Source organism: Mus caroli, chromosome 17, assembly GCF_900094665.2.
Source record: "Mus caroli chromosome 17, CAROLI_EIJ_v1.1, whole genome shotgun sequence".
Lineage (NCBI taxonomy): Eukaryota > Metazoa > Chordata > Mammalia > Rodentia > Muridae > Mus > Mus caroli.
In genome coordinates this window covers 47727117-47752687 of record NC_034586.1, presented here as the reverse complement: position 1 = coordinate 47752687, position 25571 = coordinate 47727117, and the positions used below count along the sequence as shown (strand labels likewise).

Sequence of the window (25571 nt, the reverse complement as noted above, 5' to 3'; positions counted from 1 at the left end):
TCTCTCTCTCTCTCTCTCTCTCTCTCTCTCTCTCTCTCTCTCTCTCTCTCTCTCTCTCATTAATCGTCCCATCTGTTTACATCTCAAATGATATCCCACTTCCCGGTTACCCCCTTTACCAACCCCCATCTTACATCTGCCCCCACCCTGTCCACCCTCATACAGTTTCACATCCCATTCTACCTCCCACCCCACCCCCTGTCTCCATGTGGGTGTCCCTACCCCCTACCCCTGCCACCCCACCTGACCTTTAAACTCCCTGGGTCCAGTCTCATCTATGAATGAACACAGACCCAGGAGTTCTATACTGTATGTATGTTAGGGGCCTCATATCAGCTGGTGTATGCTGCCTGTTTGGTGGTCCAGTTTTTGAAAGATCTCTGGTGTCCAGATTAATTGAGACTGCTTGTCCTCCTCCAGAATCGCCCTTCTCCTCAGCTTCTTTCTGCCTTCCCTAATTCAACAATAGAGTTAGCTGCTTCTGTCCATTGGTTGAGTGAAAATATCTGCATCTGACTCTTTCAGCTGCTTATTGGGTCTTCCAGAGTGTGGTCATGCTACGGTCCTTTTTGTGAGCACTCTATAGCCTCAGTAATCGTGTCAGGCCTTAGGATCTCCATTTAATCTGTATCCCTTTGGGCCTGTCACTGGACCTTCTTTTCCTCAGGCGCCTCTCCATTTCCATCCCTATAATTCTTTAAGACAGGAACAATTATGGGTCGGAGTTTTACGTTAATTCTCTTAATAAATAAACTAAAATTGGTTACTAGACAGGATCTGCTATCTTTTCCTACTAATCACTATCAAGTCAAAATCTCCCTATAGACCTGTCATATGTGTAGCAGAACAGTGCACTGATGAAAATGACTAAAGGCCACCTACGTTCCCTATGGCTCTTCATGGGCACTGACATCGACAATTTAATCACCTGAGAATTCAAGTGAAGACCTGGTGAGTTTAAAAACAGCAACCGTCAAGGCTTTGAAAAGTAGTAGACAAGTGTTGGCCCATGATCCTCTTCCAATGTGTGATTTATATCATGCTATCAGAAGAGTAATACCTCATAACTCTGTGGCTTCCAAAGTGAACAATTTTTAAAGGTCAGCTAGAAACAAGTGAGAGAATTTATTCAGGGATTCCTTGAATCCTGGGAATATTTATGCAGTTCAAACCTTCAAAAGGTAGTTCTTAGTTGAGGAGGTGACTCAGTAGATACAGCACTTGCCACACTACCAAATCTGTCATTTCAGCACTTCTGTGTGGAGGTGGGAGATAGAGAAATGAGAAACCCCAGGAGCTCACAGGCCACCAAATTTACATATACAAGCTCTAAGAGAGATCCAAAATCAGACACAATGTAGAAAGCAAGATTGTCTTTGTGATATCATACACTATGTCACTCAAAACTTTTCCTGCATATTATCCATTCTATTGTCTAAAGTCAGAGGTCTCAACCTGTGGCTTGAGACTGCTTGGGAAGGGAGGTCTAATGACTCTTTCACAAGAGTCATCTAAGACCATTTTAAAACAGATATTTACAGATAACTATTATGATTAATAACAGCAACAAAATTATCATAATAAAATAGCAACAAAAATAATTGTATGTTTGGGCTTTACCACGACATGAGGAACTGTGTTAAAAGACTTAAGCATTAAGAAGACTGAGAATCACTGGCTTAAGTAACTTTACGAGCCTATACTGTATTTGACTCATGCCTCCTAATACAAGGGACAGAACATAAGGCATTCAGATATCTCTGCATTCCTATGGAAGCCCAGGTTGAACCTTCTGGCTTCTGTTCCAGTACTAGGCAAAAGGTTAGGTAGCAGCAGAGCAGAGATGGCAGGCAGTAGGTCAGACCAGGTTGTCGGTGGAGTTGGAGGTAATAGCCACTGGGTAAATTTAGAGAGGCACTGGGAAATTGGAGGAAGCATCAGATTTAATAATTATAAAATGATTTTCAATTCTCTATTTTATGTATTATGTATAGCAAAGCAGAATGCTTAAATTTTTACCTTAAATTTGATTAGAAGGGACGCTAAGAAATTCTGTCTGTGGTATATTTGAGTGGCATGTGCAAGGCCCTGAGTTCTCTTTCCAGCATACACTAGAAAAGGAGTTCTGGTGACTTTCTGAAAATCAAGTGACATTGAAATCCACCCTGTCTTCTCATAAGACATTCAGAAGGCTAAGGCAGGAGGATTGATAGTTTGGCTATTTGTTTTAGTTACTATTCTATTTCTCTAATGAGACACCATAGTCAAGACAACTTAAAAAAGGAAGCACATAATGTGGGGATAACTTACTTACAGTATCAGAGGTTGGATCCCTGACCATCCTAGCAGGGAGCATGGCAGCAGGCAGGCAAATATAGCTGTGGAGCGGTAGCTGAGATCTTACCTCTCATCACAAGGAGCCAAAGTATAGACATCAATGCAGATAGACAGATACATAGACAGACAGACAGACAGACAGACACACACACACCCCTACTTGGCCTGGGTTTATAAAACCTCAAAGCTCACCCCCAGTGATACATTTCCTCCAAAAGTCTAGAACTTCTAATACTTCCCCAAACATCTGCCAACTGTGATTAATAATTCAAATTTATCAACCTATGGAGAGCAGTCTCATTTAAATCACTACATGGTCTCAGTGAAAACAAAAGCAATACCAAAAACTCAAGAGTAGGTATGTAGAAAAATTTATTTCCAGTATTAGTAATTAAGGTGAATATCTGTTTTCAAAGTCTATCATGTAGTTTTGTTTGTTTTGTCTTAATGCAAAGTCAATTTTAGTATAGATTCCATATATGCAATGAGAGAAGATGACAAATATGTTAAGAGTATGATAATTTTGTAACCTCTGATCTGCCACTTTCCTGCAGGTGTTTATAAGATCTAGATAGAACTTTCCACATAGAGATTTTGGAGTCTCTCGTGTATGGAAATCTGTAAATAGGGGTAGCCTTCTTCCTTTCCTAGTTGTATCTCATTTGTTTCTTTCTCTTTTCTTAATCCTTTGGCCAGGACTCAAAGCACTATAGTGAATGGGACATGCTTGTCTTGTTCCTGACTTCAGTGTGCATACTTTGATTTTTTTTTTTGTTTAAACTTATTTTCAATGATGATGGTTATCAGTTTGTCATAGATAGCCTTTATTATATTGAAATATGCCTCCTCTATCCATAGTTTTATTATAAAGCCTTTATTAAGAAGGGGTGTTAGATATTTTTCAAAGACCTTTTCTTCTTCAATTGAAATGGTCCTGTGATTTCAGTTTTGACTCCAGTGGTTAACTGTATTTATTGATTTATATGTTGAATATGCCTGCTTCTCTGGAATAAAGATAATTTGATCATAATGAGTGCTCTTGAATTTGTTGTGGAATACACTTTACAAGTATTTTATTGACAGCTTTAATGTCTCTTTTTCATCTGAGAGATTGTTTATAATTTGTTTTTTTTTCTTTCCTTCCTTCTTGTTTTTGTTTTTTGTTTGTTTGTTTGTTTTTGGTTGGTTAGAACTTTGCCTCCTCCTTTTCCAATTTATGAAATAATTTCAGGGGTATTGGTATCCTTTGTTATAGGGTTTGTTTGTTATAATTCTCAGTTACATCTTTTGGCCCCAGGATTTATTATTAATCTTTTAAGTGGGAGAGTTTTAAAAACTGCTTCCCACTCAATGGCTGCTATATGTTTACTTAAACTACTTATTTCATCTGATTTTACTTTGTTAGATCATATCTATCTAGAAAGTTAACTATTTAGTTTCTGTTTTTAAGTTTAATGGAATGAGTTTCGTTTTTAGGTAGGCCTGATAGTCACTGGATTTCTATAGTATCTGTTATAATACTTGCCAATCTTGCTACATTTTCCAAAGGACTAACAATTTATTTAATTGACTCTTTGTCTTTGATTTAAATTTAACAAGTTCCACCTAGATGCTTGTTATTTATTATTGTCTACTTCTTTTGGGGTTGTCTTGTTCTTCTTATTCCAATTCCTTAACATTCCCCATCATAAAACACCTTTGATTTTTTTTTTTAATTGTATCCACTTAGAGCTATACAGCTCACTCTAAGGACTGACTACCTTCATTATAGCCCATCGATATGGACATGTGTTTTCATATCATTTAATTGTAGGACCTTTTAAATTTCCTTCTCAATATCCTGCAGTGAGTCATTTTTTTTTTTCAGACTACAGTATTTCTGCCAGTGTCATCTGTGAGAGTGGCTTGATGGTTATCAGTCTTCAACCAGCTTTACTGTGCAAAGTTTTTCTTTCAATTTCTATTACAACAGTGAGTTAGAGTGGGTTTGAGATAGTCTAGGGATCTTGATTGTATTAGCTCTTTCTGCCAATTAAAGAATTAAAAGGAAAGAAAAATCTTAAGCCCAACATGTAATAATAGAGGATTCTCTAGTACCTCAGAGAGAAACAGCAATTGAAGAATTGTTTATTGTGGGTGAGGAAACACAGCAAGGACACAGAGAAATAGACCTTCTACAAATCAGGGAAGGAACTAAAACTTTGCTACACCCCCAAATCAGTCTTTTGCTGGAGCTGGGGGTTTTAGGTCTCCAAAGTGTTTCCTTTCCCTATCTTAAGGTTGAACAGTTTGAAGAAAGCTAGAATCATTGATTGACACAGAACTCTTGTATTATATTTCCTAAGAAAGCCTTGAACTTGTTTAGCCAGTTCATCAGCAGCCAGTGTGTAACAAAAGATTACAAAGCCTTTGTTTTAAGCTTTCAGGCTTTTGTCTCAAGTCAGAAGAGTGAGGAAGACGCTGGCCATCTTGGAATTCTCCATCTTTATTACCCAGGCACGGCCCCCTCCCTACATGTCTGCTAACTAGCTAGTCTGTCTACCTCCTAGTCCTTCGATGCTTTGGGTATGACTTGGCCCTTTTCTTTTATAACTTATACTATACTTTTTTTTGTTCCATATATTTAATGTTTTAGCTGTAATATTTTTATTGTACTTGGGCTCACAACTTGTGCTCCAAGTCAGATCTGCCCACCCATCTTCAATAAGACAACTTGAAAAAGCCATATTAAATATGGAATTCATGAAGGGAGATTTATTCACTGTGGCCACATTGGGAAGAGGGACAAAAATCTAGAAAACGTTTCAAGTTTGTCTTCAGTGTCCTGAAGGGAGATCACATTTAAAGAGAGGGCCAAGGATATGCACAATTAAGTAGTCCCAGTCAGGGTGTGTCCATCCACCATTATCTGATCCCCAGTCTCACCCTATTGGGTGATCTACAGGTTGTTAGGGCTGTGAGAAAACTCTTTCCTGGAAACAAAGGCCCTCTTTTGGTTGCTGCCTTTTCCTTTTCCTAACATTAAATTTCCTGAGAAAATTCCAATTTGTTTGAGGCCCATTGTTTCAGTAGTCTTGATAGTCAAGTTGACTCAAGCGTCTCTTTAAGATATCTCCATTTCTGTTAGACTGGTTACAGTTTCCTAAGACAGTTTCTGTCTTAGCATCTTACTCTTGAGGTGCAACATGTCTATATCGGAAACAAATATAATGCAAATAGGGAGTAAAATTAGAACATGTTTACTTAATGTGGGGCAGCAATGCATGCAACCCATTTTCATAAGCTCTTGGTCTTTTGTTACTTTTAGAAAGGTTGGCTCAGGCAGTTTCATCTTGTTGTTTTGAGAGGGTCTTTTCAAAATGCCTAGTCTGGCCACAAATTTATGAACCTCTTTTTAGCTTTACAAGTCACAGGAAAGCACAGCATGACTTCTGTGACTTTATATCAGTCCTTCCGACACCCCCCCAGCCCCTTGCTTCTGAATAGTGTTTTCTGAAGGCATTACCGAGTGACAGTCTAGTGCTTTGTCTTCCATAGTCCTTCAATGCTGGGGAATGGTCACCCTGGTTGGTCTGCTTTGATGCCATGTTTGGAGATGTAAGTCAGGGAGTTCATGCCAAGAAACCCTTTATACCCAAGCTAAGCATATGGTCTACTGAAGAAAGGGCTTTTAGGTCAGACATGGCTGAACTCCATTCTGTTTGTGCTATGGGTAATATCCTAGCATCTCAAAAATGTCTTTCGGGTTCCTTATTAGAAGCTATACTTCTGTAGTTATATTCCGTAGAATGTTAATGGTCATAAGGCTTTTCACTACCATAGCTACCAAATCATACACAATTGTAAGCCATAAGTCTTTTACAGAAACATAACCAGTACTAAAACTACTGTAAACCCTGTAAACAGTGTGGGCAGGATCTGCCTGCAATCATCCACATTTGCCTATATGTATAGTTAAAGAGCCTACAAGTTCTCTGAAACAGAATGATTTTAAGTCTTCCAGTTATACAAGTCACTGATAGAGAAGGAGACATAAACCATGAATGAGTGGAACTTCCACCCCAGTCACTACTCACATTACTCACATTACCCCAGTGTGACTAGAACACTTTACAGGGCACAAGGAGCTGCTTAGGCCTCTAGGGTTAGACTGCAGGGGTTCTCTTGGATGAGAGGCTGGGCTCTTGCCCTCTTCCACAATAGGGAACAGGACCTTTTTTCACCTAGAGCAGTATTCAACTAAGTAAGCCAGAACCAAACAGTCAGGAAGAGAAGATCAATTTCTTCTAGAATGGCTGAGAGAATAGGCAGAGGTTTTGGCTTCCTCTGAGTGGCCTGGCCAAGACAAATGTAATTTAGAGTCAGTACCACGAGAGCACAGCTTGTAAGCCAGAATGGAAGTATTTTTTACAAGAGAAAGATTGTTTAATACAGGGAAACTGGTGGCTGCAACACTTGGGAGCTGCTGCTGTAATCATAGCAAAAGGCAGTAGCCAGCTGCTGTGCAGCCACTTTCACCACTAGAAAGCAGGATATTGCAGCATGGGTGGTCAGCCCACTGTGGCCTGTGAGCCTTCAGGAAGTCATGTGCTATCTCAGAGATAGTAATGGCTACAGTCTTGCAATGACTCACTACTTCCCCATTTTAGATCTGTTTCTCCAACCAATAGAACTGACAAAAAAACACAAAGTGAAATAGACACACATCTCTCATACTGAGAGACACATGGTAAAGTCAGCCAGTGTTGGCTACCATACACTCACGTATCTGACCAGGCCAGGTGAGTTCAGTGATGCAGAATCTATGTTCCTGTATGGCTTCTCCTCTTGTGTCCTACCTGGATGTCACCTCCTGCAGATGACACTTAACCTTTGGAGTCATCCAAATCCGTTGACTTTAGTCTTTTGGGGAACTGGATTCAGATGCTTGTAGAGTACTAGGCAGTGATTGTTGGGAGAGGGTTTCCACAGCGCCTGGGATAAATCAAGGTGCATACCCTCTAGGACTCCTCTATAGCCAGAGTACTCCTTCCTACTCCTGTGGGTACCATAAGTTTTGGGATCCAGTCTCTAAGGCTCTCACTGGGGCATGGGCACAACCCGAACCTCTAAAATGCTTCAGGGAGTCCACCAGTTATGTCATAGCCTACAGTCAGTTAAAAGTCTATTCCTGTTGGTTGGGAGTACACTTAGATATTCTGTACCTAAATGTAGTATCAGACATTTAGATCAAAGTGCTTTTAAAGGCAAAACCCTATCCTGTGTCTCATTTGGCAGTTATAGGTGGATATTTTGTGCAAGCAAGCAGTTTGGCAGAAGCTATAATACACAATAAACTGGAGGGGAAAGTTTTGCTCAAGTAGGTAGTGTAACAGAAGCCCAGATAAACTAGCTGGGGCATCTTGACCTTAGTTTTTTAGAATCATTTAAGTAATTTTCCACAGGTTTCTCCATCAAAGAGATCAAATTGTAGTTAAATCTGAAATGGACTCAGCAAGAATACAAGGTAGAGGAAACTCTACTATCTTGTCCTTTTATAGTAGAAAAGGCCTGTATTGAGGCAGCCTAATGAAACTCCTTATTCAAATATATTTTTCTTGCTTTCTGTTTTCTGTAAGATCAGTTCTAGAAGATTGCCTTCCTATAGAATTTTAAAATCCTAGGAAAGTTAGCACATGGTCCAGTTGCATGAATGCAAACTTGAACTAGAAAATGCATTTATTAATTAGGGCATACTTATCATTTTTCCAGATACCTTCTAATTTGTTAGTTTGTATAAAATCAATAACTAATTACTTTGATATCTGTTATGGTGTGTAGTAATAGTTAAATTTGATAATTCGTTTGTCAGATTTTAAAATATAATAATATAATAATTTTTATTTCTGGTTATTATCAGGTTTAACAGTCATTTCTGTTAATAATTATGCATTATAAAATGGTAAATGCAAGTAATTATAGGTTTCAAATTTTATAAGCTATTTTTAAAGTAGCAATTCTTTAATAGAAAATACATTTTACAAATTATATATACTTTCTGATTCATTACTTCTTGGAATTTTGAAGGACTCATAATTTTTTTAATTGAGTATGAAGGTTCCAGTGAATTAGATTTATAGTGATAGATGTTTTGTAATATTAATGATATGTTTGAAAACATTTATCTTGGATTTTTTTGTATGAACTTTGAAACTTTAGATTCAAAATACTTTTAGTATTGAATGAATGTGTTCAATCGTCAGCTAAAACGTGAATGAGATTAGTGACCATTGTTAACACATGGCAGTTACGGCCCTGCAAATAGTTTCTATTGGAAGTTTTTAGATACAACAAAAAAGATATTACCTCCCTATAGTGTTTTGTTTAATGGATGTCTTTTCATTTTTATCAAGTTTTGCATACCCATTATGAATACTGTCTTAAGGAACAACAACAAAAACCCCAACTTTTCTTTAGACAAAAAAGTGTTAGTCATCCAAAGTTTTAACAAAATCCTTACTTGTATTTTTTTTTTAGATTATAGTTATAGATTGTCACTTGATGAATCAGTCTTGTCTAAACCGATTCATGTAGTGAAATTGTAGTGAAATTTCAAGTGTGTGATTCATTGACCTTAATATTATTGTCTGTGTTTAAATAAATATTTCCTAATACTCTTTGACAACATGCTTACTTTTATGAAGCTCTTCTTTAAGTCTGTTTTCATATGCTCTCTCCTGCCTACTCAGATTTTATTATTATATAAATATAATAATTACGATTAACAAAACTACAACATTTCTAGGCTGCAAATCTCTCTGGAAATAGGACATGTATATAGTAAGAGTTTGCTGTGGTCATGGCAGATAGCCTGTAGAGTTGGTATAGCTCAGTGCTAGGTTCCATTACTATGAAAATAAGACCATAACTTAATATGTTTTGTTAATTATTAGTAAAATAAATTTTCCCTATAGTAAGACATAGTTATGTTCAGGACTGTAGAAGCTTGTTATTTTGGATAATTTTGTGGATCATTGAAGATATCTAGGAAATGTTTTAGAGCCTCAGTATGGCCTTTCTGTAAATCACTCTCCAAGCTGCATTCTTACTTCTAACAGTCTGTAGAACTCTATTGGTCAGGACTCATCATGAAGTCCTGTGTCATGTGTCCTAAGTTTGCTCAGAGTACAGTTCACAGAAGGTAACTTTTCAAGTGATAGGCTGTTGACCCACCAGCTCAGCAAGTTCTTTCTACAACTATTCATGCCATCCACATCCATGGGAAACCCAGCAACACCTTCTGCTATTTTCCTTTCATATTTTTTCTGAAAAATTTTTTCCTTTCTTTTTTTTAACTTTGTGAGCATGTTTGAGTGTGGATGGTGTATCTGTGTTTAAATGGGTCAGTTCCTGGAAGATATGTACATGGGTTGGTTCCTGGAAGCAAGAGATCACCATCAAATGGCCTCTTCTATTTTTTTCCACCTTAAGATTTGAGACAATATTGCTTCACTGAACTTGGTGCTTGTTGATTTGGCTAGACTTAGTGAGTCTCCTTTGAATTGGAATTGCAGACATGATAGCCATATTAGCTTTCTATAATATTCTGGGATCTGACCTCAGGTGTTTATGTGTATTTGTGGAAAGGGCTGTGCCCACTGTACCATTTCATTCTCTGCTATTTAAAATATGCACTCAGAAGGCAGAGGCAGGTAGATCTCTGATTTCCGGGACTGCTAGTCTACAGTACCAGGACAATCAGGGCTGCACAGAGGAACCCTGTTTCAAACAACAACAAAACAAAAACCAAAACACACAAAAGAGCAAATGTGGTACTGAAGGTAACATGAAGATTTCATGAAACTTTTCTCAGTATCTTGATGTTGTATATAAACTCTATTCTCTGAGACAAGTTGATCTGACTTAGGACATTGCCCAAAAAATATTTTCTTTCCAAAGAGTTTTTATTATTTAAAAATAACAATTTTAACATAGAGAAATTAATCAGACCATTATTTGGTCTTTAAAATGTAGATAAATTCAAGATAATAAAGAAGATTCAAACTCATAATATCCATGGATTCCTTATATGTACATAATGGTCAGTCTTCATATTTTTGCATAAATCTCCAGTCTATGGAGGCTGGTACTAGTTTTAATTTTGAAATTACGGCAGTTTTCTTAGCAGCTCCAATATAGATAAATTAAACGGTCTCCTCACAGTTTGCTTTAAAATACTGTGTATCGGCACATGACTACACTTTAACCATAATATTTTTAACCATGCTTTCTGAGGATATTAAAGTTAATAAAAGCATTTAATTGTTTTTCTAATCTAGTTTGAATCAAAGCCTCTCCCCTATACACTAGTAGAAACCTCAGAAGTAAATAGCTCTTCTCTGACAGGTCTTTCTTGACTGTGCAGTGTTTTGCAGTGTTCAGACTTAGCCTGGTGTGATACTTTCAAATTCACTGCTTTCAAATGTAAGCTAAAGGCACATTTGAGTAGCTATTCTTATCTGTAGTGTTTGTCTATCAATGTTAACCTAGTTTAAATATTTTTATTCTTTTCGAAACAGATAGATGTTTGTGCATAAAAAATTCCTATAGAAACTTATTATAAATCTTCACTTAGCATGATTTCAACAGTTCATGGATCAAACAAATAAATATCATTATCTCAACATGAGTGTAGTTAAAGCAAAAAGAATATCTTGAGTTTACTTATCCTATTTTGAAATTTAAGTTAGTTATATGATTATTGTCATAATAACTTAGATACATATATGTTAGAAATTATTACTTGAAAATACTGGGGATTTGTATAATCATTCCAGCTAACACAAATTGAGGACATTTTTTTCTTCAAATGAGCACATTACTTCATTTTTAATTCCCCCCCTTATTGAAAATAGAATCTTTTCTCACATACTATATCCTGATTATGGTTTCTCTCCTTCTTCTCCTCCTAGTTCCTTCCTACCTCCCCTCTAGATCTACTCCTTTTCTGTCTCTCAAAAAGAAAGACAGGCTTCTCTGTGATCATAATGAAATGTAATAAAACATAAAACAAAAACTAGTATATTGGAATTGTTCAAAACCAACAGGGGAAATAGCTCAAGGAGAGAGCACAAGAATCAGAGACCCGCTGGTTCCCACACTCAGGAATCACATAGGAGCACTGTACTGGAAGCCGTAATGTGTGTGTACCGGACCTGATGCAGAAGCTTGCAGCTCTGTGCATGCTGCCTTGGTCTCTAGTCTCTGTGAGTTCATATGACCTTCAATCATGTTGATTTAGAGAGCCTTATTTCTTGGTGTCCCGCATCTCCTCTGGCTCTTACACTTTTTCTGTCTTCTCTTCTGAGGCATATCCTGAGCGCTGAGTGGAGAGATTTGATTGAGACATTCCACAGGGCTGAGTGTTCCAAGGTCTCTCACTCTCTGTGCCACCATTTTCTCTTCCAGGCAGGATTCCATTGGAGATGAGAGTTTGTGGCTGGGTTGGTATTTACATCTGTCCTTTGGTAGTGTGCAAAGAACCTTCCTATATCGAAGACCTATAAAGTAGGGGTGAAGGTACTGTGTGGACACACCAGATCAATTTCTCCTTGTTCAATGAGGAGAACCTCCTTGTGTTTGTGTTGTCTTCAGCAATATAACCTTGCTGTCAGTTTGTACAGATCAACCACCTATTCCCTTGAAGACAGTCTGTGTTGTTTGGGGATTTCCATGGGACCCCTTTGGCCAACAACGCAGTTGGATGTAATTCTGTCCCAGTACTGATAACTTCATTTAGTGACAATAGATGAGCCAAACTATTTTGTGTTACTTATTTTACGAAGTTGCTTACCAAGTAATAATACTAAAAAAAAAAAAAAAAACGTAAATTTCACACATTTGTAGCTACAAGAATTGGTGAGTTGCAGTTAAAGATATAAACTAGAGTATATTGTAAATTATTGTATAACATTGATTGTTATACTGTATATTTGTGTATAATTCATATACATACTTAAATTATATAAGCTGAGTTAAAATAGCCATGTCCCTTTGTATACTAGGTTTTCAAATACCTTTAAAATCGAAATTATATTCTGATAATTGTCTTATGTTGTTAAATTACTTTTTAAACAAAAGGAAATTTAGTATTGCAAAACACAATAGAGTATTTGTGTTATATTAACACTCAAAGCCTTTGTGTGTGTGCATGCAGGGTATGTGTGTGTGTTTCTATCTGTCTATGTGAGTGAAAATCAGTCTGCACAGTCTTGTTTCACTTATTGTTGGTTGTTTGACAGCTTGATTCCCAAATTACGAGGACACCTAAAAACATATTAAACTCTCTTGCACCCTCTGTTGTTATTTTAGAGGAACACTACACATACGTTCTAAGATTATATTGTCATTACACTTACTTCCTTCCCTTTGAAATTAATGCTTATTTTTCATTCATTACTACATTTAAAAGCAAATTAGTAATAGAGTAACATTTGCTTGTAGTTTTTATTTGGGGTTTTCTCATCTTTAGATGCGCTCTTAGCATGTCTCAGTTTAAATGAAGGATGAGTTTCTGTTGTCTGTCTGTTTTCTCCTGGTTATCAGTGGTAACACCTCCAAATGTCTCACATTAATAAAGATCCCTACAGTACATACCATACTTTATGTACAGTTTTCTAGGAGTACAAACTCTGGTGTGTGTGTGTGTGTGTGTGTGTCTGTGTGTGGGTGTGTGTGTGTGTGTGTGTGTGTGTGTGTGTAAACCTTTCAACAGTCATTTACTCCAAAATAAGAATTTAAAACATCTATACTAAAATTGAGAACTTGCTCCTGTAAGGAGGAGATGTTGTCATAAACATTTGCTGTAAATAATTCCAACTGCAGACTTGAAAGGACAAAGCTGTTTTTCCCACTTCAAAACTTTATTGACTTTTCCCTGTGTAACAAATTCTAAAAATTTTCACAGATATTGCTAGTGAAACAGTTCCACTCCTTATGTGGTATGTTTTTGAGAAGGAAAATCTGCTTTTTTGTTTCCTTATTACAGTCTTTTGCACCTTGGAAATTACAGTTAATGTGGCATTTTCTCAGGTGACACTTACAAACTATGGAAAATATACAAACTGTTTGCAACATCTTATAATAAACTCTGGCTATTGAGAAAAGCGCTCGACATGGTGCTGTGGTGATTAAACCGAGCAGAGGAAGGAGCCTCATCTGCACAGCCAGTTTGAGGTCATCTGAGCTCTACAGTGAGATACTCGAAAATAAACCAACAAACAAAGCAAATAAAATCCCCTCAGCTTTTCTTATTTGAATGATTTTTAAATATTTGTTCTTATGAAATCCAGCTGAAATGAGCAAGAGTTATATAGGTGATATTTATCTCAATAATTGCAATCTTTAGTTTTAAAGATGAGGAAGAATCTGACTGTCAGTGTATAACAGTAATGCTTGCTCTGTACTGCTGGTGGAATGACACACACGAAGTGTCTGCAAGCTGTTAAAGAGCATGGAATACAGGAAAATTATGTTTAGTGACTGAGATACTATTTCTTTTATCATTTCAGATTATGATAATCCTATTCCTTTTAATTGAAATAAGATATTATATGTGTAATCTCACCCTTGTTGTAAAAGAATTAGCTTACACAGCACTATAATAATCATAACCATTTGCCTTTCATTTTGTAAATAATTTGTCATCCTTTTTTAAAAAATCCAGTTATCAGTGAGTACTCACCATGTGTGTTCCTTTATGACTGAGTTATCTCACTCAGGATTTTCTAGATCCATCCATTTGCCTGTGAATTTCATGAAGTCATTGTTTTTAATAGCTGAGTAGTATTCCATTATGTAAATATATCTATCACATTTTCTGTATCCATTCCTCTGTTGAGGGATATCTGGATTCTTTTCAGCTTCTGGATACTATAAATAAGGCTGCTATGAACATCATAGAGCATGTAAAAAGTCTTTAATTTACATCTTTATTTCTTCCTTGACCAAGTTATCATTGAATAGAGCATTGTTCAGCTTCCATGTGTGTGTGGGCTTTCTGTTGTTTTTGTTGTTATCTCCAGGGTGTCTCCCTTTGTGGGTTCCTTATTGTTTCTATTTCCATTTTTAGATCCTGGATGGTTTTGTTCAATTCCTTCACCTGTTGGTTGTGTTTTCCTGTAATACTTTAAGGGATTTTTGAGTTTCCTCTTTAAGGGCTTCTAGCTGTTTATCTGTGTTCTCCTATATTTCTTTAAGGGAGTTATTTAAAACCCTCTTAAAGTCCTCTATCATCATAATGAGATGTGATTTTAAATCAGAGTCTTGCTTTTCTGTTGTGTTGGGTCATCCAGGGCTTGCTGTGGTGGGAGAACTGGATTCTGATGATGATGCCAACTAACCTTGGTTTCTGTTGCTTATGTTCTTGCCCTTGACTCTTGCCATTTGGTTATCTGTGGTGTTAGTTGGTATTGCTGTTTCTGTCTGTGTATTTGTCATTCTTTTTGATTGAAATATTTTTTATGTTTAAAATAAGTAGTCAGAAACACCTTGGAAAGATATTTTGAAAAAAGTATCCTATTAAAAGGTTCAACAAGTTAAGTAGGAATCTTCCTTAACATTTGAGTGTGCTGGTCAGAAATACGCAGGCCTTAAGAGTAATTAGCATTCTTATGTGAAACAAGACAAGGCTGCCACAGAAATTTCATCTCCATTTTCAGGAGCTATTTAATGAATGACATAATTATGGAAATAAAGTACCTTAATATTATCTACAAAAATTTAAATCTCATTTTTAAACTGAAATCTTTACAATTACTATTTGATATAACCAGGTCTATTGTTATAATCTCAGGAAAACTGATATATCACTAAATCATTAAGTTGTTAAATGTGAAATGATGTTGAAAGTTACATTACAGGGATTAGAACTCTAAAACTTAGTTATATTCTGGTCCTAATTTGCTTTGAGGAAGAAATAATATATTTAATCATGTACCGCTTCATGAGCACAGTATTTTAAAATATGTGTTTAATGAAGTAAACTACCAAATTTCTAAGTATAAGATGATTTTAACTGGGATCTTGCTAACCTTTAAAATAGTTTAAAAGTTTATTTTCTTCTTTAATATTGATTCTGATATTTGCATACACACACACATATATTCTAAATATGATTTCTTAAATATTCTTGTTTTTATGTACAAACAATTTTATTACAGAAAACACATGTCTTTTGTTGAAATTTCTCTCCAAGCTTTGTATTGCTTAGTTTTTAACCATTCAAATAAAATATCAACAGTTAAAAATATGGTTTGGAAGAAATGTTAAGGTATACTGGAAGGTTCCTTAAAAATGTATTCTTGCTCATCACCTTCCTGTGTGTTTCCTTTTGCCTGTCTGCTTTTGAGACTGCTGGATAGTGGCACAGCTTTTAGCTTTGTTCTCTACTTCTACCCCTTTGACTATACTGCTGCTTAGAAAGGAGACCTGCTTTGTAACAAAAGAGTTCATAAATATCAGCATGTAGTTAAATGGTTTATAACTTCCCATGTTTCTGTGATCCATAAAAGAAATTTAACAAAAGTTATCATACTTTGCCTGTTAGCAATTACTTTGGCAGTCTCCTACCCAGATTAAAAGTTTTGATATTGGTTTGTATGTTGACCTATACATGAGTTTTTAACCTAAAAGCTCTGAGTACAAAAGATAATTGGGAAGATAGAAAAGGGCAGGATATATATCTTTTGTTTTGAAATTCTTTACTGTGAGACTATGTAGAGCTGTCACATAGTGCTTTTTAATGGAAATACTCAATTTTGCAATTTCTGTTATTTCAGTGTTTCTATTTTTGTCTCTAGGAGATCCAAGTCAAAATGGAAGAGGAGCAAATTCTACCTTAGACACCGAAGGGACGTTCAATTCATATATGTAAGTGAAAATTGCATACATTCACAGCTTTTGTTACAAGTTATGTTTATAAGATAGCATACAAGACACGTACTTTTATCGAATTCTGGCCGTAGAATAGCAGGAACTAATTAATAACCATGCCTTTAAAATATCTCATAGATAAAGGACTTTGTGGTACATGACAGTCTGCAAGGTTAAGAAATAACAGAGACATAATCTTCTAAGTTCTTACATGCATATTTTATCTTTTTGTCTTGTTAATTTTATAATGTTTATTAATTTTCTACTTTATTACATCAAAACCAAAGAAAAAGAAAGATTATTTCCAGTAATATTTGAAAATTTATATAATGGACCCAATGGAACTGATTTTCCTAGTAGGAAACCCCTTGCAAATTCAGTACTAGTATATTTAAGCATTGTAAGTGGCCATTAGATAAATGAAAAATGATTTAATTTATATACATTATTCTAATGAGTAATTATTTAGTTCTAATGATGTGTTCCAATGCTTTGGAACATGCACACACACTGTATACTTGACAACACATTTGCATACTGAGTGAGCTTCCATAGAAAGATACCAAATTTACTCAGTGATCTTTTCATGTCTTTATTTATGGACCTACTTCATTTAATTCATTGGAAGTGTGTCATTCATTTATCTCTTCAGGTTACAGGCACTCTGTTAGCTAGGGCCCTGCATACAGGAAGCACTGGTAGGAATGTCGTGCATAATACTGTAGTACAATCTGTTTATATTTGACCTTCTTATGTCATGGTAGTTGGGGTTTGTATAAGTTATCCATTTGTCAGTTGTCACTTCTGTTCCCACAGTGTTATAGAGGGATGCTGTCACAGCTGTGAAGCTAGTCCATTGCCACCGTGTTTTCACAGTACCCATATTACCTTTATATGTTGCATTCTCCAGATCCTCCTTTTAGTCTTAAAGTATAGTGTATAGCTTGAGATATGGCATATTAAATAATAGATAAAATTGCTAATTGGGCATGCCATTGCTGATCAAAATAAATAACAGAGTTGAGTATAAAAGAAAACCATATGTTACACTTAGCATAGAACTGAGGAATATTCATACATGTAAAATCTATGGTTATGACATGATTTTTTTAAAGTACAAATTCAATGAAGCAAATGGAAAAAGAGATATTGCAAAGGAAAACCATTTCTGTCTTATCTGTCTGTGTACATCTTATTGATAAATGTTACAACTACATTCATATTTTAACTCATTATGATAAAAGGGATGTTTTAATTTAAAGATAGAGTTATTTTATGCTGTTCCTGATTTGTTCAGAGTTTAAAATATTTCATTGAGTGGTAATTTTGTTTTGAAAAAGAGCTATTGTTACAACTTATTGCCCAGTGGGTACTTGTGTTAACTAAATATTTTTAATTAATGCCCATCATTGTTGTAATATTAAGGCATTAATTTATTATAATTTAAAAGAGCAAGGTAAAAAGATCAACTGGTATAGTTTATGAAAGTAGGTTTTTGATAGTTGGCAAGGCAATCCTGCTATTAAATGGTATTATAGTATTTAAGGTGTTAAACTAGGATTTCTTTTTACCCTGTAGGCAATAGCTCTTATAATGTAATTAACTTATTTTTGAATTTGACATTTAGGTTAAATGTAAAATTCATTGAAACACAGCTCTAGGGTATATTTTCATATTGATGTTAACTGACTAAAACCAGAAATTCATGCAGATTCGCACTACAGGAGTAGCAGAATCTGAATTAAAATTTACTTTTGAAAATGTGAATTCTTTTTGTTATCATTATAGCTCTTTTAAACCAATGTGAAATAGTTTACCAGAAGAATGTATATCTTTTTTGTATAAGTTTGCCCTATCTAAACTGCCTCAGATATCTTTTTTTTTGTTCTTGTTATATTGTGTATGTGTTTGCTTTTGAGAGACTTGGCTGGTGTGTAATTCACTATGTAGACCAGGCTGGCCCTGAACTCATAGAGACCCCCCAACCTCCACCTCTTCAGTGCTGGTGTTAAAGGCATGTACTACCACAGTTGACTATAAATCTGTATAGTTAAGACAGTTGATCCTTTCAGCCTAGCACAAGCATTCCCATGCTGGTTTCTCGGATAGGTGCAGCTGTAGAATGGCTATACAGTGTTTAACATGTCTCTTTCCCACGAGTATTTAAAGGACTGAGAGAAAAAGTATGAATGAAAGCTTGTAGACAATGGCAGCGTGAAGCCAAGGAATTGTTACTTACCGTCACCACTGTCAGCTGCTAACATCCTTGCCTTGTTTCATCAGTGGGCTCTGCCCCCTTCTATCATCTGTCTTGCACTGGGCACCTTAATCTTGGGAGTGTTTGTCTTTTTATTCAAGGCTTGCACACCCCAGACAGCACAGTAAGCTAAGCTGCATCTCCAGCACAAGTTTTACTTGTTGTTGGAGACAAGGTCCTAATATTACCTAAGCTGACCTTGGTCGGACACTGTGATGCTCCTGCTGCCCGCTCTCATGGAGCTGAAATTCCAAGCCTGTCACAGCAGTACTGCTTCCAATTTCCCTTTTTGTGATTGTATTATTATAAAACTAAGTTGCCAAGTTTCAAGTGTCCATAGTTTGTAGGGCTTGTTACTTTAAAAAATACTTCAGTACTGTATATTGGCTGATAGACTGACTGCAAACGCCTTGATGACTTTGAGCAGTTCTCCTGTGTGCACACTTTGAAGTGTGAGAAATTTAGTTGACATGAGAAGTGTCAAGTGGCCAGGGCTGACTATTAGTTACTCTTATGTCCCAACACTGTCACTGTCAGCTCTGTCGTCATCAAGCTTTGGGTATTGGTTGTATAATGGAACTTAACTTCTATTTTTTGTTGTTGTTGTTGTCTTTTATGAGGCTGGGTCTTTCAATGTTGTCCTGGATGTTTTTGAACTCTATGTGGACCAGGCTGGCCTTGAACACTCAGTGAACCACCTGCCTGTCTCTTCCTAGTGCTGGGATAAAAGGCTTTTTCTATCATTCCCAGTTAAAAAGAAATCTTGCAGCTCAGTCTCTGGAACAGTGTTTCCTGTTACCTCTGTGCAACTAATTCTACAAATGTTAAAGATGAGGGCAAGCTGTTGTACTGTCAATGTCACAAATTAATATCTGGAAGTAGAACAAGTAAGTTTGAAATTTAAAGCTCAGGGGACGATGAGTTTAGGCTTTGTGTGCCTAATGCTTATCTGGATGCTTTAAAAAATAGGCAAGTTTTATTTGGCATTTGTATCTTTATGTAGTCTTCCTTCAGTGATTCAAATAGATTATAGTTATAATTAGCTCCTAAAACACCAATAAGATTATTATGCAATGTCTTGTTTTAGAAATTTTAGTTAGAATTTGATTATATATCTCCTAACCATTTAAAATTTAAAATTTCTAAAAATTGAAACGGCATTATTGATATTATAGATCATATTTTATATTTTTTAAAGACCAATGTTAATGTCTTCTGTCAGATATTGATCTTTCTTTATTTCTTATGTAATCATTGAAAGAGAATCTTGCAGAATATGGGAGAAGATAGTTTCTCTAAGTTCTGAGAAAATGCCTGACAGGCTATGTATGTAGCATGAGGTCACATTGTAAAAGAGATATTCTGTCTCTACCTAACACCACCTCTTCTCAAGGGCAGCTGACCTTCTCCCTGCCAAAAGACGTAGCCCATTGCCAGCACATATGAATTCAAACTATTACATTAATCTGTTTAGCTGTAGTACCAGCTGCTTGTGTGATTTTAATTATCTGATTAGATGATATAAGTGACCTATGAAATAAATAGAAGGTGAACATTTAAAAACTACTACTATGTCTCTACATATCTTCTTTAAGAAATAAAATGATGATTTTCTACAAAAGTTCAAAGGATCTCATGTATATACTTATATTTTGTTTAGTTAATGTAGGACTTTGCTTAGACTTTTAAGTTATAGTTCCAGCATAGAAAATTATCCTCAATTATCTGTAAAGCATAGGTTGGGTTTACTTAGCCAGAAATCTGTGGTAAATTTGGCTTACTAGCCAATTTGTTTAAACATAACTCAAAACAGTTAATATTCACTTGGAAACTGAAAATTTTTCAAAGTTTTCATTCATCATCTTATATTTTATAAGTGGCATAGGATAGAATGTTAAGTCATTGTAATTTGTTTTAAAATGATCATGTGCATTATCTTTGATTCTCATTTTTCATAGTTCATGTATACAGTGGTAAATCTTCAAATTTATTATTTTTTTCTATTTAATCCCATCTGACCCCATTTTTGAATGTGGTTTCTTAAGCTGAGCCATTCACGAAAGTGTACTACTGGTACACTTTGTCTGGATTTTGACAACTGAATAATTTCCTAGTAATTTTCAAGTACAGCATTGCAGATTTTAGTAGACACATGCAATTTTCAAAACCAATTGATATTCAGTCACAAGTTATAGCCACCAAACAGAAGATTGCAATGATTTAGTTAGAAATTCTGATTTTAAAAATTAAATAGGTGAAAGTTGCTTGGATAAGAAGGAAACTACGAAATACTCTGTGTGCCTTTTAGAAGGGTCAATAGAGTCTTCACGTGGGTTAGAGAGGTGGCTTTTTGGTTACGTTTCATGAAGACATAAGGAAAACCCACTGAAAATACAATTGAGCAATTGGAAGTGAACAAGCCGAAACATAGCAGTGCTCTCTGAAGATCACAGCTAAAGCCATTTATGTTCATGCTAACATAACAATGTCCATGCTAACATAACAATGCATGGCTATGAAGATCAAAACCTATTTATATTCATGCTAAGGAAAATTAATTTACAAAGTGGAATGGATAACTATGTAAACAAACTGTTAATTAATGCAGAGACAAAAAACTGTTTTGCCAGTACATACAACATCCAGACAAAAATTACACTTGGATCTTAGGAATATTTTGGTAATATCAACATTTTTCTGTTGAGTGAAGAAGTGATTTACATTTTACCATGCTGGATACCTTGCATGTCACCCTGTCTATGTGTTTCTTTGAGAATGTGTAACTTTATGCCAGGCATAGTTGCATACATCTTTAATTCCAGGAATCAGAATACAGAGGCACGAGAATCTCTCTGAGTTCACAGAACAAGCTGGTCTACACAGCGAGGTTCAGGGTAGCTAGGGTTACTTAGAGTGAGACCTTGCCTCAAAAACAAACCAAAACGAATTGTAATTTTTCTTTATAAGTATACTATTTGCACATTTCACTTCTGAAAATCCTCAACATGTGTTCCAAAATTTTAACCTTGTTTGTTTACCAACTATGCCCTAAAATTGTAAATTGGGATGCTCACATGGTAAAGCACTTACCATTCTTCTGAAGTTATAAAGCTTGCAAAGTGTGAAATGTTTCTAGTGTAGAACCATATCCAGGGCACTTCATCTCTAAACGAGTAAGATCCTCACTGTCCTTCACCAAGAGATGTTTTGGTTTCACAGGCCATATGTGATTGTTTTCCAAAGAACACTAATGCAAACTAACTTAAATGCACCATTTAGTTATTAAATTTATTTTATCACATGGACCATTAGCTTCATTTTAAATTTTATTTTCTTGGATCTTCTTATATTTGTTGTTGAATCTTGTTTTATTTGGGCTCATGGCACAGATCTTTTTAGCATTGAATGTTTTGGTAACTAATAAACAACATAGTCATCTGTGGAGATTTGCTCTCCTAACATTACTATATGTGAGAGAGCCGGGGAAGGTGGTAGTGGGACAGGTGATGCAGTGTATCCGAGGGAAGAAGAAGGCACATCTCTGTCTCAGTTTTGAGCAGTTGCAGTTTTTATTTAGGGTGATTATATACCATGTCATAGCATCACTTACACAGCTTTCAACCATGTGTATTATTTAGGTTTTGATGGTTGTTTTCTTTCTTCTGGTATGTTGTGTTAGTTTGTGTCATGTATGTTGTTGTCATGATATTCCTTGAACCTTAATAGTTGGCTGCTTTTAAAATGAAATATCTGTATGAGTGGTATCCTTAAAACACTCTAAGGTTAATACAGGAACCATGAGCTACATGATGCTATTTAAATTAACTTAAAATATATAATTTGTACTAATCAGATTTTAGCTGCTTGGTTGATATATGTAATTATTATCATAGTGGAAAGTGAAATACAAAACTTAACTTTTACCTGACTGACTCTTTTTTTTTTTTTTTTTTTTGGTTTTTCGAGACAGGGTTTCTCTGTATAGCCCTGGCTGTCCTGGCACTCACTTTGTAGACCAGGCTGGCCTCGAANTGTAGACCAGGCTGGCCTCGAACTCAGAAATCCGCCTGCCTCTGCCTCCCGAGTGCTGGGATTAAAGGCGTGCGCCACCACGCCCGGCTGTCTGACTGACTCTTTTAGATAGTGCTCACCTAGAAGTTGTCAAGTAGATTTTAGTTGTCACCTCTCTCTTCCTCCTCCTCATCTTATGGAGTTTATTGTAGTCTGTGTTTTATTCCTATAAAGTGACACCATAACTATGGCAACTCTTATAATTGGGGATTGCCAACAATTTGAAAGGTTAAAAATCCATTATCATGATGAAGAGCATGATTACATACAGGCTGACATGTTACTGAAGAAGTTGCTAAGAGTTCTACATCTAAATCTGTAGACATCTGGAAAAGAAAGCCACTCAGCCTGGCTTGATCCCACATGATGTCAAAGCCCACCAACAATGAAATATTTCCTCCAACAGGGCTACACCTCCTACTCCTTTCAAATAGGACCACTATTATTGGGTGACTAAGCATTCAAATCTATTAGCTTATGAGGGTCATTCTTATGTAAACCACCACACAAGGTTGCTCTGTGTAATCCTATCTGTCCTGGAACTCTCTGTCAAGGAGGTTGGCCTTGACCTCATGGAGACCCACCCTGTCACTGCCCACTGAGTGTAGGGATTAAAGGCATGTACCACTCCTCCTCATTGTAGTTCTCTTGAATACAAACTGAAGTGGAAACTTGAGAGTTCTTTGGAAAGGTCGATGGATGGTGTTTTGCTGGGGCAAATGTAAAGGACGTTTAGCTGAAGCAGGCACAGGTAAAGGGATTTTCTGCTAAAGCAAGCACTTGATACATAGGACACATGATAAAGGATTCATTGATATCAACACACATGTGTTGGTTTGCCTTACATTATGGAGTTGAGCTGCATTTGTAGGGATTCCATAGAAAGAACTGCAGCAAAATACTTCTGATGGTGTGTCTTGGATTCTTGCAGCTCCTGCGGGCTGATTGACAGAGTGATGTCCACTGAGACAGGTGCATGTGCTAAGGCAAGACACTTACAGAGGCAAGGCCCATGGTGGATACCTGATGTTTGAAGGGTATAAATAGGACCCAACAGACAGTGAGGGAGGCTGAGCTTGGCTTGCTTATGGAGCTAGCTGTGCAATGCTTGTGGGTCTTTAGTCTTCACCCATCTTCACTTGTCTGAGAGTTTTTGGCACTACCTAGTCAAGAACTTCTCCTGGCTAGGTCGTGCCTCCACTGCTGATTCTTGTTTGTGAGTGGATTGAGCTGCTGCTGCTGCTGCTGCTGCTGCTGCTGCTGCAAACTTGAAAATTGAACTGCCAATTTCCAGACAACACACACAGGAATGGGTCCAAAGAACCTTTCTAAGCAGGTCCACTTTTCAACATCCTTTCTTTTCCATTACCTCTGGTAGGCTGTGGGTTATAAGGGGGACTGAAAAAATTGAAGTTACAACAGATACTTCAGTCATTCATTGGTTGCTACTATGTGTTAACCTAGAAACCATCCTACTCCTCAGACACATCTTAAGACATAGAATTGGCTTTTAAATGGGACATTAGATTTTGCTAAATAAACATCCATGTCAAAATTTATGGAAAATAGTTTATTTCTGATACTACAGCTATTCTGTATTTCTTATATAGTGTATGGTACACCAATTAGTCTTCCTTCCCTCTTCTTAATCTCTGTCATTCCTTTTCTCCTTCTCATCTCTAAATATTTTAATATTGCACAGAGAAGAGCCTCCATGTTTAGATTTCATTTATCATATTTTAAAATATGACCCATTATTACTTTAACTAGAACATGAATATGAAACATTTTTTGTAAAATTAGAAAGTGTCTAATGCAACTTTTCTTGATTCTTCTAAAAATTTTATTAAATGAGATTATCAGTGTTAATATGACCTTGTTTTTAGGATCCCATAAAGAATATGGTAATCTTTCCACAAATCCAGCCCTACAATGGATAATAGATAGAAAATGCCAACCCAAGGAGGGAAAAACCAACCCCAGAAAGAACAAGAAAGTAATCTTATTTCAAGAAACCCAAATGAAGATAACCACACAATCATAAAAATAACATCAACAATCACAGGGAGCAATAATCACTATTCCTTAATATCTCTTAGCGTCAATGGACTCAATTCTCCAATAAAAAGACATAGACTTACAGACTGGATACATAAACAGGACCCAGCATTATGCTCCATACAGGAAATGCACCTCAGTGACAAAGACAGACACTACCTCAGAGTAAAGGGCTGGAAAACAATTTTCCAAGCTAATGGTCCCAAGAGACAAGCTGGAGTAGCCCTTCTAATATCGGATAAAATCAACTTTTAACCAAAAGTCATCAAAAAAGATAAGGAAGGACATACCATACTTATCAAAGGAAAAATCTACCAAGAAGAACTCTCATTTCTGTATATTTATGCTCCAAATGCAAGGGCACCCACATTCATAAAAGAAACTTTACTAAAGCTAAAAGCACACATTGCACCTGACACAATAATTGTGGGGGATTTCAACACCCCAGTCTCATCAGTGGACAGATCATGGAAACAGACTAAACAGAGACACAGTGAAACTAACAGGAGTTTTGGACCAAATGGATTTAAAAGATATCTATAGAACATTTCATCCTAAATCAAAAGAATATACCTTCTTCTCAGCACCTCATGGTACCCTTTCCAAAGCTGACCATATAATCAGTCACAAAACAGGCCTCAACAAATAAAAGAAGATTGAAATAATCCCATGCCTCCATGCTCTAGGTAGTAGTAATGCGCTGTGCCTCCATGCTCAAGAATTGGTAATAATGTTCTGTTAGTCTAAGCTCTAGGTAGTCTTCCTCCTCTCCATTCTCTTAATTTTTTCTTTACTTTGTGATTCTAAAACTAAGAGGTCACTTTTTTCTCACCTAAAGTGTCTTTATTCAAAGATTACTAGTCATGTTTTAGTCATTAATGCCACCCATGTGCAGGGATTTTCACCTGGTCCCTTCTTCCTCTGAAGACCAGTACTA

General features: G+C 36.2%; 1 protein-coding gene across 3 annotated transcripts in view; it reads left to right on the top strand.

The window, feature by feature from the left end:
- Tbc1d5 (TBC1 domain family member 5) overlaps window positions 1-25571 on the top strand; it is a 463147-nt gene that overhangs the window by 179206 nt on the left and 258370 nt on the right. For all 3 annotated transcript variants that reach the window (XM_021186156.2, XM_021186155.2, XM_029471255.1), the window contains exon 4: window positions 16176-16245. In XM_021186156.2, coding sequence (XP_021041815.1) covers window positions 16176-16245 — 70 coding nt within the window. The remainder of the gene's footprint in view (window positions 1-16175; window positions 16246-25571) is intronic.